A 16,998-nucleotide genomic window follows, 5' to 3' on the forward strand; every position below is an offset into this window, starting at 1 on the left:
GGTGTTTCTAGATCTTGTGAATGCGGAATTTTGTATGAAAATAAGGTAAGAAAGAATGAAAGAAAGAGATGAATGAAATAGAGAATTCTAAAGAAAAACTGATTGTTGATGAATGGTCAGAATTCGTCAATGATGAGAATTGGTGAATGAATGTAGATTATGATAATTGGTGAATGAAAACAGAGTTTTTAATACGATATTTATAGAGAAAATCAGCCAAAAAGATAAATTAGACAAAACAGAGTCTGACGCTCAGAAAACAGAGCTGGCGCCAACCCTGGCTAGCTGGCGCCAGGCACCAGCACTAGCGCCAGGCCTGGTTCCAGGCGCCAAGGCCTAGGGTCAGACGCCAAGCTCAAATTTAACGCGTTTTCAAAAATCCGATAAGTTTACCGTACTGGAGGATAAAATAATATAATTTCTTCGAAAATGCTATTTGATTTTAAATAAAACTCTGAAAAGTCAACAAAAGTCAATTTATCAATGCTAATTGAATTAGGAATGAAAAGAACCTTCTAGAAGAATCTAGAAGACTAAAACCATTCCTAATTGCATTAGGAATGATAAATCATATTAGGCCCTCCCCTAGATCATTGGGCCGTACATAAAGCTCAAACCGGGCCCAGTTTAGTAAATCGGCCATAATTTCCTCAATATTCATCGGAATTGGGCTTATAATATATCATTGGAATGGTCTTTGCAAGCCCCATCCAACTACACTACTATTGGACCCATATCATGGACCAACCAAACTGGATTGGCTGTTTTCTCAAAATAATTTTTCAAAAACAGAGAAAAGAGAAAAGAAATTAAAACTTTCCGCAACACTAGACCTTCCACACTTTCGTTTCATTCGATTATGATTTGACGCGAAAGGTACTCATCACTGGGTTTGGTTTTTGGGGAGACACAAATGGGTGTCTACACCTTCGAACAAGTGTATTATTCTGATGGCGGGTTCAGAATTATTAGAAAGCTAATATATTCAGTAAGGTCAAGTGATCGGAATGCCTGGGTGGAGGCCGCTTCCGATCAGTAATATTAATATACTTAATATTACAGCTTAATCTTGACTGAACCCTTCGGGTCACACCCAAGCATAATATACGAACCGACTCGACGAATTAATTCGGAAGAAATTAATTCGTCGCCCGAGTGTTAAATATTTAGACGTCGGAAATTCGAGCTTAGAGCGTCGAAACCGAGCGTCGGAAGTCGAGTCAAAAATAATAAAAAGACGAGACGGCAAATTAGTAATAAATCAACAATGACCAAAATACCCCTAGCATCGGAATCCCGAGTGCTAGGGGATTAGCCGAGCTAGCAGCCCGCACCATGTGCGAGACATGCTAGCAAGGCGTGGCTAACAGCCCGCACCATGTGCGAGGCATGCTAGCACAACACGGCAAGGAGCCCGCACCATGTGCGAGGCATGCTAGCACAGCACGGCCAGCAGCCCGCAAGCAGTACGTGGCGTGCTGGCGTGCGCTGCTACTAGCAACCCACACATGTGCGTGGCTAGCTAGCAGCGCCCTCGGCATCAGCAGCCCGCACTGATGTGCGTGGGCGTGCTGGCAGCAGCTAGCAGCCCGCACGGTGCGAGGCTAGCTGGGCCTTGGGCCTAGGCCGGGTAGAAAGGGGAAGCTAGTAAGTATGCTTGCTTTTTGGTGTGGACAAGTGTCACAAGGAGAGGAAGGAGTGGGGAGCAAGTATGGTCCCCTCCTCTCCAAGTGGTCCATACTCCTCTTTACATATGACTAGGACACTTGTTGATTTATTACTTGCTTATATATATAATTTAATTTAGCTTTAAATTAATTTGTGGAATTTCATGAATCCCACATTGATGGGATAGAAATTCCCACTCATACTTTCCTCTATAAATACCAACCTTGGGATTTGGAGTAAAGTGCTTGAGTGGGAGTTAGAAAGAGCATTCCATATTTTGGAAAAACTCTTAAACTCCATTAACACTTGGGTTTTGGTCGGACCTTGCTAACTCCAAGGTAGCGGACCTAAAAAGTCGTGTTCGTCCTTTGTGGGTGGATACCGTTGGAGGCACGACATTTGCGGTGCTCAAGGCTTTCAAGTAAGAGCCCGTTTTGAGAGGGCGAAGCTCGCTTCAAGGGTATGATTCGTTCTTCCTTTTCTTGTGTTTATTTATTTATGCTTTATAGTTTTATTAATTACGAGTGGTTCCTTGGGTCGGGGTTGTTTCCGCGGTGAGTCGGACTCACCAAACCCCAACAGCGGTATCGGAGCCCCGCTCGTTTATTTTTATAATCATGTTTTTCAAGGTTTATTTTGGCTTATTTTTCTGGTTTAAGTTGCTAATTAAATTAGTAGCTCGGTTTTATTTATTTTAATCCCGTTTTTAATGTCGAATTAGGCCCAGAAACCAGATTTTCGCCCAAAAATAGTGAATTTTGGGTGGAAAAGGTGTTCTGGAAAGGTTTTTACCCCTTTGGGGCTATGATTTTAGCCAAATTCTGACCAGAAATGCCTTTTTCGAGGGATTTTTCGTTTTTGACGAAAAATTTTAAGTCTTTTCTAACCTTGAAATTAATGGCATAACTTGTTGATTATGTGGTTGATTATTTGCATTATTTTCTGCATTTTTAAGTCCCCTTAAAGCACACTTGGTAGTATTTGATGCTTAAAGGTTGATTTATTTTCACATAATTGCAAACTAATTGCTTTTTAGTGTGAAATTTTTTGTTTTGAGGCTTCCTAAGTGTTAAAGATTCAATCTTTATTTGTGATAAGTGATTGAAACTTTAAAAACCACTAAATTCCATGTTATTTTATGTTAAACTTTGTTGTTTTAATCATTTTGAGTTGATTGGAAACATAAAGTTTCAATTTTTGTGATAGAAATTTGGTTATCTTCATGTTGGAAGATATAATTTTCAAGGATTCACAAAATTTAGATGTTGGAATTTTCATTTGAACATTAAAGTTCATATTTTTCCAACTTCCCCTTACTTTGTCAAATTCTCAAGTTTAATTTAAATTGATTAAATTAAAAGTGAGAAATTGCCTCAACTTTGTTATTGCACCAAGCTAAACCAATTTAATTAAGAACGGTTCTTGGAATTATTTTGGTTATTTGCACTTTGAAATTTTATTAAGTTGGACTTGTTTAAATTTTTTTCATTTTTGCTCATTAAGTTAGTTCTAAAATTAATTTAGAATTAATTAATTATGTCTCGCGAAATGGGATCAAATCCCGAGGCCATGGCACGCAAAACGAGGCAAAGAACCACCCTTGGCTAGCCGGGCTGCATAGCAACCCGCATGTGGCTACCAAGGTGGCTGCCCCGCCTTCACGCGCGGCAGCAGCACACGGCCGCCGCAGCCACGCACCAGCAGCCATGGCTGTGCGTGCGGCAGTGGCAGCAGCCCATGGCTGCTTGCCGCGGGCCGTGTGTGCGGAGTTTTTTTTGTGTGTGCATATGCTTGGTGCGGTGAGGTGAATAGCCGTAGTATGCTTGGTTTGCATGAGCCGCGATTATTCGAGTTTCCTTGGCAAAACGCTTAAAGCGAAAGCCACTTGAAATGCGGTTGGCTTAATATTGCTTATTTTGCCGTTTTATTTATTTTAATTAATTTTGTTTATTTTAATTAAAATTTTGGGAGGCTAGACCTCGGTTTTGAGCGGCATTGGCAAAATTTTATTTTGACAAGTTTGGGTGCTACCGACTTAATTAATTGGATTAATTAAGGGAAATGTGGAATTTAGTGGGAGCTTCAATTATTAATGACGTCAATGACATAATCGGTTAAACAACTTTGACTAGTTTTAATTAGGCGTGTTAATCGGATTAACCACCTAGATTAGTTACTAGTGCGCGTGTTGTTTAAATGCATTTTACTTGTTTGATATTGTAAATTGCATGGGCCATTCACAAATAGTGAATGGATGAATGGAATATATATTCTCTCTCACAGGTTTTATGAAATGGCAACTAGTGGGACCCGATTAGGATAGAAAATACGGACTACGTGCCGTTATGTATTTTTGTAAATCTAAATACGGTCTACGCACCGTTAAATATTTTTGTACCTTAATATTTAGATTATTCCTAGTCGTAGACACTAGTATTTGCATAGTTTGGTTAAGTCTTGAAGACGGTGTATCTTGGAAGACAAAGCCTTGAATTGCAAATGAAGACCTTTTGAAGACTTGAAGAATTCAAGAGGTCATGCTAGTTGCCAATATGCATATATTATTTCGCTTTATATTTTATGCTTATATACATGTGAATTATTCGTTAGATGCATATTTAGGTTTTCTTTATGTTGCGATGATTAGTTAAGTTCACTTAAATCAACCAACATAGAAATCCTAGGTCCCTAATAATATTGAGTCAAATTTGCCTTTCCAAAACAACACTTACCAACCGAACGAGGGTGATGGTAGGCTACGCCAAAGCGAGGTGCCATCACTACTCCAAGGCTCATAAGGCACACCGGGTGTGCATGTTGGTTTTGGTTGAACTCATCGGTATGAGTGAGGAGTCCTCACATACCGTGGCAAAAGAGATACATCGTCAAAGATGCATTAGATGCGACGATTATCTAAATAAGAGTGGCTTAGAGCCATTAGCAAGACAATGATTACCTTAGAAGATTGAGTGTTAAGACAAGCCAAAGCATGCTTAACCACTCTTTGTTTCTTCGGATCTTGGAATCGCCTTATTTTCGCCAAATAGGGACATTTTTTATGCGTAAATAAGACGTTTAATAAGATTGAAGTTTGCATGAATGCTATTAAATTTAAAACTTATTATGTTCTTGATAAATGGTTATACTTTGCACTTATATTTATAGTATTCTAAATCAAATAATATTGTTTCCATGATTGGTAAAGGAAATCCTTGAGAATAGTTCTCAAAGACAGGAAAAGCATTTCTAAAATACAATTCTCATAAATGACTTTTATAACTAAGTCCGAAAGGACGGTTGGACATCATGTATTCAAAATACTAGGTAGTTTTGATAAAACATGAGGTATTGAGTTGCAAACTCAAGATTGTCAATGTTTGACAACCAATGTATCTTTTCGCATCATACATAATTGAGTAGGACTCATTGATGTAGTAATTCGAGTAAGAATTAATGGAAAAGATGGAACTTTGTTTTACAGCGCACTAGGTGCTTGATTATGCCTAACAAAGTATAAGAGTCAAGGTACTTAAATAAATAATTCTTAAAGTAAGATTATGAGATATTGTATGATAAGAAATATAGGAAAGAAGGAACAAAGAAAAGGAATTAGATTCCATTTCAACTCATGAGTTCATGTTATTGTAGTTAACTTAGTAATTCGTTATCTTCACAAGTATCAGATACTGCTTGAGTGTTCCACTATGATAGTGACCTCAAACTATTGAAGTTAAGCTAAGTTATCGACTTACAAGCTTAGAATGAAGCAAGAAGAGCTACATCAGTTGTAAGGTCGTATGTTTTGTTTAAAGACCTTTTAAGCCAAAGGCTGGAACAAATAATGGTTATTATGTTCCATAATCAGCAATTGATCCGTTTACACACGGAAAGACTCACATTCAAAGTAATGAGCAATAGTTGCGAGATTTATTTGAATGGCATGGTTATCCAAGCGTTGAGTCAAGAATGCTTGATTATAAACAAACATTTCCCTAACATGATTAACTCACTAAGTTCAAGTCATGGGCTTGATTTGCGTTCCAAACATCTTTAGCAATGTCATATCGACAAGAACGTACTCAAGATTCTATTAGATAGGCTCTTGATAGTTGCTCGATTTGGAATCATTCTAAGACAAGCAAGTCTTAGTTGTTGAAACTGACAAAGCAGAGAGCTATTGTTCTTGGTATAGACAATTGACTCCGAAGGCTAAAGAGGAATCAATTACTTTAACGTTTCACAAAGAATTTGAAAGGATATGGCTATATTCATCAAATGTGAACAAACTTAACCTGAGTAGCTCAAGAGTCCAGTGAAGTACAAAATCAACTTGGCAAGATATCAAAACTTCTAGATTAGATCGAGCAATGTTTGCTTGAGCCAAGCGTGACCATCTCAAAGTTATGAATGGAAATTTTCATAAAGAACTCCACAAAGAACATAGTGTGTCCTCACGGAGACCTCGATGTCATTGGAAAATGACTCAAACGATGATGGTTCACAACCCTTCCTATAAAGTTCTTAAAGATTTGCACAAATGACTAATGTTACACTAAACAATATGTCGAAGCTAAGAAAGGACGCCATGTTCAGTTATGGATAGAAATAACTTCTAACAGTCTTTTCAAGTATATGTCTAAGGCTCTTAGTCTCAGTGGGAGTTCACTAGCTCAGTGGGAGCTAAGTGGCTCAGTGGGAGCTAGGTGGCTCAGTGGGAGCTGAATGGCTCAATAAAGACTAAAGATAGCTCAAGTGGGAGCTAACTGTTTGTTTCACAACGAACTTTTACCCAAAGACAATATACATGTCTCTTTGTAAGCATTGAAGTGAGACTATGGGCATTACCTCCACATCCTAATTGAGAACATAATGTTTGTTGCTCTAAGTGGTGTCTTTCTGGAAAGTAACACGTTTCCATAACGACAAGTGGGAGGAAAATGAACTCGATTACCATCGAGCTTAGCAACAAACTAGAACTGAGAATCTCGGAAGACCTTAAAGGACTTCATGAGAATGTTTGATCAAGAATACTCAAAAGGACTTTACAAGTGCCTTAAAAGAGAATTCATTACTCACAAAACATTAAAAATGTTGGAGTAAGATCAACATGATAAAAGGGCTTTGAAAGCGCCTTAAAACTCAGTGTTTGATGCAATTACCCCGTATAGGTATAGATTCACCAAAGGCTTGGATTGAATCCTATAAATTTTCCATTAAGTTAGAAATAAACCTAAGACTTACAAGCAAAGGAATAATATCTTGTAAGATAGTTACGACAAATCCAAATTCCGAATGATGGTTAGAGGCCATGAAAATCCGAAATAGACTCCATGTTTGAAAATCATGTTCAAAACTTGATTAATTTGCATGAAGGATGAAAGATCCATCAATTGCAAATAAGTTTTCAAGGAGAAAACTAACAAATGTGGAAATGTATATGTATACATAGCTAGATTGGTTGAAAAGGATATAATTAATTTCAAGGAGTTGATTTTAATAAAAACCTATTCACCAATCGGAATGCTTAAGTCTTTTCGTGATTGCTCTAGCAAAATTGCACATATGAAATATGGCAAAATAGATACCAAAACCGCCTTCCCAAAATAGGATCTTGGAAGTGACTATGGAATAGTCTAAGGGTTTTGAAAATCTAAATAATGCTAGATTTGAAAGCAAGCACATGGAATCCGTCATGGGATTAAAGGAAGCATTGCATGAAGGAATTGGAACGTGTTTTCTCATAAAGTTAATAAGAGGATTGACTTATGGAGAAACATAGAAATTCTGATGAACAAGAAGTTTAGTGGGAGCAAAAGTAAAGGTCCAACGAGAAGTTTACAAACTCTATTGTGAAACAAATATCAGATGCTAAATGCTTAGATTTGAAAGTATTTTCGACAATGGACCAAGCTAAAGTCGATACTTAGTACATGTTGGGAATTAAGTTTCTATGGTATAGACTTAATTAAATGTTTAAATGAGTAAAGGAATTTACCATGTTAAACATGAAGGACTTTGAAAGGCTTTCGACCTATATATGTATGAAGCTAAGTAAATGTTTGAACTAAGTATAAGATAGGCTAAATACTAAGTCAACCAAGAAAGACTCTAGTAAGAGACTTTCAACCATATCACATAGCGAACATTTTGGCAAGACTTAGTGTAACTGAATGAGCTAAATGTCACATGGATGGAATAGAATTGAGAATCATTCTAGAATTAAATCCATCATGTAAAGCTATGATATGGAATCGTCAGACGACTTACTTGCTTAGAGCATTTGAAGTACGTATATAATACCAGTCGACATTAATCTAAGTATTAGATCATTAGATTATAGTCAAGAACATCCATAGCACTTAAATAAGTAGTTGGATGAGTTCTTGACGCATGGAAACAAATACAACTTGAGTTTTGATGTTGCAAGCACAAACCTTAACAAGGATTAGATCCTTAGCAAGGAAGCCATTTATAAGCACGAGGCAAGAAGTGTCGTGGCTTGAGAATGGTAACATGGATATGCATCCATGTATAATGTGCGGAAATTTAAGATAAATTTCCATGATCGTAAGTGATTTGAGTATTCCAAATCATTGTGAGTCGTTTGGAGTGAAATCCATGCAAGGCATCATCGGAGAGTCTACTAAAACATATGTTGAGAATATTGTTGCCTTAAAGGCAATAATAAGATAGATGTTAAATGGAAAAGTTCGTTGTTGAACATTGATGATTGTAGGTTGTCAAGTAGAAGGTCTCAAATCATGAAAATGAGCGGGAGCCATTGCTTGGACAATAAATCCTGAATCACATGTAATCCATTAACACTCTCAAAATTTTATCATCTTATTATGGAAATGGTGGATAATGAAGATGCTAAGGTTTGCAAAGTAATTATAACTAAACCTATGCAATAAGTGAACGACAACATTCATAATTGCATGAAAGAAATCAAGCATATCAAATAAGAGTGTGATTTCAATGAATGTTTTATGAAGAGTACTACTCTTAAAACATTTGGGAAAAACCATTTATCATAAGATGAAACATTGTGAAGTTTCATAGTGGAATAAAATATTTCTAAATATTCCACAAAACTATTTAATTGTGGTTTAGAATTAAATAATGAGTCCATTCGATTTTAATAAATATTCAAAATAGGGTATCAAGTCAATGGCTTGGATAAAGAAACACCTATTAAGTGAACATTGAATATTTTAATCGAAAATTATCCCCAATCAAGGTCATATTTTTTGTGGACGATTAATGACCATTAGAGATTAGTGTGTAGTATGATTTATAGCACCGTTTCTTGTGCTATGAGATATAAATCATTTGCACAGGTATTGGTTTAGAACCATACTGGATCAACCTATGAGAATACTTTAAGAGATTTAAGAATCGTCATAAGTATTTTTCTCATTATTACTATCGGAACTCTTTTCCTTGACCATGAGTAGTGGGAGGTCTCTTGTTTGAGTACTAGTCCGCTTTGGTATCCACCAAACGTCTGCCGTAACTGGGGATTATAACGACAGATATCGGGCGGCTAGGTCCTCTTAGTAAGAGAAGCTACATTACAAGATTGAAAATGTCCCCCTACTAACAATAGGGAACATGTTTTGTTGTTTACAAGGCCTCTCGAAGAGCGAGACTGTGAAAATGCATGGTCGTGCTCAGATGGATTTTAGAAATCATCTGCTTATTGACAGTCAAACTCGGATTTCGAGAAACACTTCTGGACGTAACAGAGATGACGAGTAATCTTACTCTGTAGTTCATGAAGAGACATAGGAAAGGGGCTATACACTAAATGCACACTTGTCCGGAAGGACAAGTGGGAGATTGAAAGGAATGGTGTCCTTCGAACAAGTGTATTATTCTGATGGCGGGTTCAGAATTATTAGAAAGCTAATATATTCAGTAAGGTTAAGTGATCGGAATGCCTGGGTGGAGGCCGCTTCTGATCAGTAATATTAATATTACAGCTTAATCTTGACTGAACCCTTCGGGTCACACCCAAGCAAAATATACGAACCGACTCGACGAATTAATTCGGAAGAAATTAATTCGTCGCCCGAGTGTTAAATATTTAGACGTCGGAAATTCGAGCTTAGAGCGTCGAAACCGAGCGTCGGAAATCGAGTCAAAAATAATAAAAAGACGAAACGACAAATTAGTAATAAATCAACAATGACCAAAATACCCCTAGCATCGGAATCCCGAGTGCTAGGGGATTAGCCGAGCTAGCAGCCCACACCATGTGCGAGACATGCTAGCAAGGCGTGGCTAGCAGCCCGCACCATGTGCGAGGCATGCTAGCACAACACGGCCAGCATCCCGCAAGCAGTGCGTGGCGTGCTGGCGTCCGCTGCTGCTAGCAACCCGCACATGTGCGTGGATAGCTAGCAGCGCCCTCGGCATCAGCAGCCCGCACTGATGTGCGTGGGCGTGCTGGTCCGAGCTGGCAGCAGCTAGCAGCCCGCACTGTGCGAGGCTAGCTGGGCCGTGGGCCTAGGTCGGGTAGAAAGGGGAAGCTAGTAAGTATGCTTGCTTTTTGGTGTGGACAAGTGTCACAAGGAGAGGAAGGGGTGGGGAGCAAGTATGGTCCCCTCCTCTCCAAGTGGTCCATACTCCTCTTTACATATGACTAGGACACTTGTTGATTTAATACTTGCTTATATATTTAATTTAATTTAGCTTTAAATTAATTTGTGGAATTTCATGAATCCCACATTGATGGGATTAAAATTCCCACTCATACTTTCCTCTATAAATACCAACCTTGGGATTTGGAGTAAAGTGCTTGAGTGGGAGTTAGAAAGAGCATTCCATATTTTGGAAAAACTCTTAAACTCCATTAACACTTGGGTTTTGGTCGGACCTTGCTAACTCCAAGGTAGTGGACCTAAAAAGTCGTGTTCGTCCTTTGTGGGTGGATACCGTTGGAGGCACGACATTTGCGGTGCTCAAGGCTTTCAAGTAAGAGCCCGTTTTGAGAGGGCGAAGCTCGCTTCAAGGGTATGATTCGTTCTTCCTTTTCTTGTGTTTATTTATTTATGCTTTATGGTTTTATTAATTACGAGTGGTTCCTTGGGTCGGGGTTGTTTCCGCGGTGAGTCGGACTCACCAAACCCCAACAATGACCAACCTCTGAATTACATAATCTCAAGTCAGCAATCAACCCTCCATCAGCCAACTCAGTGAAGATTATTATGTTCATGTTAAACACAATTTAGGGCAGGCTTATTTCAATTACTAGAATCAGACTAATTACAATTATGATGGTTAATTTTGGATTTGTGAACATATTTATTAAGCTAGGGCAGTATTTGCTTTTGTGTATCAAACTAATTGCTGCAGCTAGTGTTATTTTGGATTAGTGAATTGATATGTTGGGTTGGTACATGATGTACCTATTTTAGTCATCAATTTTGTAATCCCCCGTATTTTTAAATATTTTATAAATGAAAATTTATTTTATTTATAATATTTATTTGTTATTTTTCATAATTTAATTTCAAAAGTTTCAAATTATTAATCTTGGTCGAAAATTATTTGAACAAATTATTTTATGCACCTTTATTCTACAATTTATGTCCAATCACACAAGCCTAACCCATTTGTTTACTTAATCGACCCATTATTTTTATGAGGCCCAATCTTCCTATTTACCCTACAATTCTCTCCTATAAATACCCCATGAATCCCCAAAAATTTTCTACACAAAAAGGTTAGTCTTATTTTCTCTCTCCTTTGTTTTATTAATTTGTATAATTATAATTATTGATTTATGGATTTTGATTTTATTGTTTGAAAGTAATTTAATTAGTATCAAGTTGTGTTTTGATGATTAAACTTTATAATTTCAGATTTTATAATGTCATAATTTTCAGATTTTTGTAAATTTTATAACCTAGGGTTTTTAATTATTGAAAATCATGATTTTAGGGTTTTTATGAACAATGTATTTAGGGCTTTTATAGTAATGATGTTTTGAAATTTTGGTGATTATAACTACTGATTAGTTTAACTTAATTCCAGATTATTTTAAACACTTAAATTCGTGTTTTAATTTTAAGATTTCGTTCATTAATATTAATCCCGATCAGGTTCTGAATTCATCCGATTTTGATGAAAAAGTAGTGTTTTTCATGTGGAAACAACGTTTTAAGAAAGACTCACTACCTTTGGTAGAGTGCACCACCCTTTCGTGGCCAAATTCAGCCTCTAAATATGATTTTTGGGCAGTTTTTGATTTTAACGAAGTTTTTTTTATACTTAAAATATTATCCTTGAGTTTGATTAATAAAATTAATTATGTTTAAAGTTAATTAAGTATAAATATATATTTTTAGTACTAATTTTGATGTTTTATAAAGAGGGTTTAATCACCTATTAAAAAGGGAGATTATTAGGGGGTTTTAAATAATTTTCAGATTTTTGTTAAACTTTAAACTTGCTGTAATTTCATGTATAAGAGTGTATTTTAAGGTTTTTATGAAGAAAATTCAAAGAACTATATATAAGCCTTTAATTTTAACTAAAGGGAAGGTCTTAAAGTGTTGTTTGATTTTGATTTTGAAGGTTTTAAAGTAAGTTAGTATTGCTGTAAATTTGATTGATTGGGTATTGATTGAGATGTTATTGTTTGGTTTAGGAGAGGAGTTTATTGAAGGTGATTTCTAGATAGTAAAGTGGCATACCAATTCGTTTATTCAAGGTACGTACAAGTTACGAAACCTTGCTTGTAGGTGCATGTTTAAGGACGGATCGAGAACTTAGTATCATGTATAGAATTGACTGGGTTAAATTGTTTGGTTATACATTGTGAATTTCATATGATGTGCACTATTTTATATTGCAAGTATTATTTGTGCTCTAATTATGCAAGGTGCGCTTAGAGGCAAAGGTATGCAATTGGTGTAAAGATTAATTTATTACTCATTCATGATGATTGAAATAGGATGAGTAACAGAAGAATTCAAGTCTTATAAGACGAGGTTAAGGTTTTGGGGTGCCTTATGCACTCAAGGTGTTTATACACCGAGGTAGTTAAAGGAATAAATAATAAATGTTGCTTGTCACTAATAAATCAAGAATTGAAATTGGAAAGTTGTTTTACTTGATTGAATTGATATTGGATTGATTGTATTGTTTGCATATGAGTCATCACCAAGTCTAATCCTGTAAATCACGTAAAGTGTAAGATGGATGAGCAATAAAACTCTGGATTGGTGCACTTCTGGAGTAATGACAATCAGGGGTTGGGGTACACGGGGTATTAGTCGTGTTCTTTTATCAAGGCCGTTTGATCTACGAGTCTCCTATTTCACATATTATTTTTCTAAAACTAGGAGTTAGGTGAGATCTCATACTAACTACGGTCACGGAGTCGCGCCCGTGGTCGTTGGATGTTTATTGATGTTTCCAAAAGGAGGCATGAGGTTTTTCTTTTATTGATGTTCCAAATAGGACATGGGTTGGACAACCTTGTCTATTGCTAAATCCAATGAAATAAATAAATGAGTTAGTTAATATTAACTAGTGAAGTCTTAATAATTTAATAATCGAGTCATGAATTGAGTTTATATTTAATGATGCTTGTGCTTGAGTATTAGTAGCATGTTGGGTATTTTCTTAACTTATTTTGCAGCTTGTATGTACTCAGCTTTGCTGATTGCGTGCTTTGTGTGTCTTTCTTTGGTCATGGCCTTCGCCTTTAAATGACCCTGTGACGATCCAATTTTTACACTTGTAATATTGGGGAGCAGATTAACCACAGGTTCTTACATACGCGGCATTCGCATCAGGGTTGTGGGATTTTGAGTAGATGGTTGGTTATTATTCGCAGTTTATTTCTTTTCATAAGTTTGAATTTATTTAAACTATGGTTTTACTTATTTATTACTTTTGTGGGGTTTTGAATAAGGGCCTTAAGGGTTCCAAGATGTAAGATTTAATTTGGTTTTGAAACTTATATATACTTGATTTAGTTTTTCGCTGCTATTTTCTGAAAAAGCCTTAACGTTTGAACACGTGGCGGTAGCACGCCAGTAATTCTCTTGGATTTTGTTCAGGGTATTTATAGGTTTTAAGAGAGAATTATTGGGGTGTTACAAATTTACATGATTATTTGTTTATGCTTTGCAAACAAAAACATACAACATACACTTTATTCTGGAACATAACCAAACTTCATTGCATTTCATGACAACAGGTTTACAACCTAACACACCAACCGTACTTTAAGTACAAAACCATTATGGAAAAAAATACCCAAGAAAATAAAAGAGCCATAAACAAATTAGTCTCATTCCTTGAACATTTGATGAGCTCAGTCCTCATCTCACAAAGTTCTTCATTCATTTGCTGTACCACCTCCATTTTTTCCCTTTGTCCTTGCATTATCTTCAATTTGTCTTCAAGGAATTTGTTCTGCATTTCCAATTCAGCAATTGTAGTGTCCTTTTAAAATATCTCTAATCGCATATCATCCCCATTATTACAGTCAACCCACTTCATGAAATTGCAATTGGTATCCTGTACGAAAAAATACCCTTTTTGATCAAAACCCTAAATACAATCTGGATATCCAATAAGCAATTACAACTAATTTAAGCTTAATTATCTAAATATAAATGATAACTAGCCATTTTGGGCAACCATAGAATCTGGATCCAATGTTATGACCCTTCTTCACAGTTCGCACAACGATGTCCAAACCAGAGCTGCATTTTGTTGTGGTGTACAACCCTCCACGCGAGTTCGAAGAAGACCCAGAGGAACCAACTGGTACACTTTTACCTCCAGCCATTGCTAATGGTTATGAAGGGGAAAAAAAGAAGGAGGCTGAAAAAGAAAGAAAAACAGAGGGAGAGAGTTCCAACGGGAAATTAAGAGAGAGAGAGTGGGTGGGGAATTAATAAAGGGTTACATTAATTTTTTTTTTTTAAAAAGAAAAAGATAACGACTAGTGCCACGTAGGACTGTAACCTGCTACAATAGGTTAAGTGACTGGTTGGGTAAGAAGAAAGATAACCCACCTTAAAGTTGGGATTATTGAGGAATAATCCAAAGTTGGGATTAATGAAAGTAAACGGGTGAAAGTTGGGATTAATAAAGTATATTTTTCCCCAATATTATTAGTTGAGTGTATTATTATATTATTAAGTATCATTGCGTATTACTCGGGTCAAAGTCAAACAGTTGACTAGTATATATTGACTAAATAATTAATCCAGGTTACTTTAGTCCATGTTGTTTATTTTAGTTAGACTCATTTATTTTATGATAAAATTCAACAAATTGGATTTAATTTAATTGGGTTATTCATAAAATGAAGTGAAAAATGGTTATGAGACCCATTTAGTGGTCATCTTGAAACCTTTGCTTGGGAGAAATCTATAAATAGAGCTCTCTTTTCTCATACCACAGACATGAAAATCTAGAGAAAAATCTCTCTACAGAAAAACCTCTCTAGACCTAAAACCCTATGTACAAAGTTTTCAGGAAACCTAAAAGCTTATCTAAAACCCAATCTCCAACCTAGAAGAAGAACAACTGACAAGGTAAAGTTGTATCCCCTAATCAAAAATAATTACCTAAATCACTAATTAAAGTAGATAGGGAAGTAGGGTCGATCTCCACAGGGAAACAAGTCTTTTTACTCCTAATTAAATATTATAATCTAAATTATTTAAGTAACCAATATTTATGAATGAATAAGAAGCTAAACTAAAAAGAGTAGGAATAGGGGGAAAATAATATATAAAAGGATCTAGGGCATAGGTTCACCAATAAATAATACTCCGGGGTAAAATAGGGTAATCAATCATTGACATTGCATAAATAACATGATTAACAGGCTCTCGCAATTTATTAACCAACATAGACCTAACAGGCTCTCGCAATTTACTAGATCTAAGTTCTTATTGAAAATAGCCTTTAATATCAAATTAACATCTGCTCGATTCATCAATTTAATATTGCTATACTTTTACAAGCCGCAATTGTAAAACATTAAAACAATCCAATAAGAAATCATCATGCAATACCAACAATCAATAATAGTCAATCATCAATGCATCAATTAACCAGATTGTAAAGGGCTCTCGCTACTTATTACAATCACACAATTAATTTACCGGTATTAAATCTCATCTCTCGATTCTTGACTTAACCATTTATAAATTAACTCGCCTATTGAAACTAGACCTAAACATTAATTCTCATCTCTCGATTCTTGAATCAATATTGTCAAACTCATGCATAAAAGATAGGCCTAATCTAGTCACAGAGCATTAAATCAATCAATAGGAAATTAATCTAGCATTGATAATCATCAACAATAATTTACCCCTTCATATTATTTATTAGATCCCCAAGAACCCTAGAAATTAAACTACTCACACATTATTAAATATAAACTAAGCAAAGCAATAAAATAAATCATGATCAAGGGAATAAAATAAATAACTGAGATTAAGGGAAAAGAAATCGTCACCAAAATAAATCTGGAATTAATCAAAGAAATAAGAACAAAGGTTTAGGGAGAGAATTTAGAGAGAGAAAACTAAGTAGAGAGAGAAAGTCTAAGAGAAAAGATTAAGAGAAGAAGAAGAGGAGGTCCTAAAATCGTATTACGGAGGAGTATTTATACTCCGTACAAAAATCCTAAACTAAAACAAATTAAAACGACGCTAATCGTCTCCTAAATATACACGCGCCCGATCGGGCGAGGCACCGCCCGATCGGGCGCGCCTTTTTTCACCTCTAATAGCAATCTCGCGCCCGGCCGGGCGCGTCACCGGGCGCTCCTCCCGCCCGGCCGGGCGCGCCTCCGGGCGCCAGCCTTTTTGGCCGGGCGGCTCATTTGGGCCAATATTTGGACTTCGATTGGGCTCCAATTCTTCGGGCCAATCTGGGTTTCCTCTTTGGGTCTTGAATACTCGGTCCAAACGCCCCGGTATCACCTCTACCGAGCCCTTAATCACCGGTTCGATGTCTCTAACCGGCCCTGGGCTATAAACTCTGGTCGTGCTTTTCCAATGCTCGTGATTGCTCCTAAATATCTCGGGAAAATACTCCAAAAGCATAAATCCCTGCAAAAGTCAACCAAATCTACGAAAACACTAGAAAACACCGATTAGTAATAAAAGTGGCTCTAAAGAGCCAAAAACACTACTAATTACGACCAAGGGACGGGGGTAAAATACTATATAAAACGGACACATCAAACTCCCCCAAGCCAAACCTTTGCTTGTCCCTAAGCAAAGATCTCATCAATGAATCAATAAATATGCTTCACCCCAATAAGTAAAAATCAAGCAC

General features: G+C 36.4%; 1 protein-coding gene across 1 annotated transcript in view; it reads left to right on the forward strand.

Annotated features, from left to right (window-relative positions):
• The first annotated feature begins 14,381 nt into the window (after positions 1–14,381).
• LOC145642824 (uncharacterized) overlaps positions 14,382–16,998 on the forward strand; it is a 113,229-nt gene continuing 110,612 nt past the window's right edge. Inside the window, exon 1 of the mRNA XM_081693989.1 lies at positions 14,382–14,490. Coding sequence (XP_081550115.1) covers positions 14,382–14,490 — 109 coding nt within the window. The remainder of the gene's footprint in view (positions 14,491–16,998) is intronic.

Source organism: Chenopodium album, chromosome 8 (assembly GCF_948465745.1).
Source record: "Chenopodium album chromosome 8, dcCheAlbu1.1, whole genome shotgun sequence".
NCBI lineage: Eukaryota > Viridiplantae > Streptophyta > Magnoliopsida > Caryophyllales > Amaranthaceae > Chenopodium > Chenopodium album.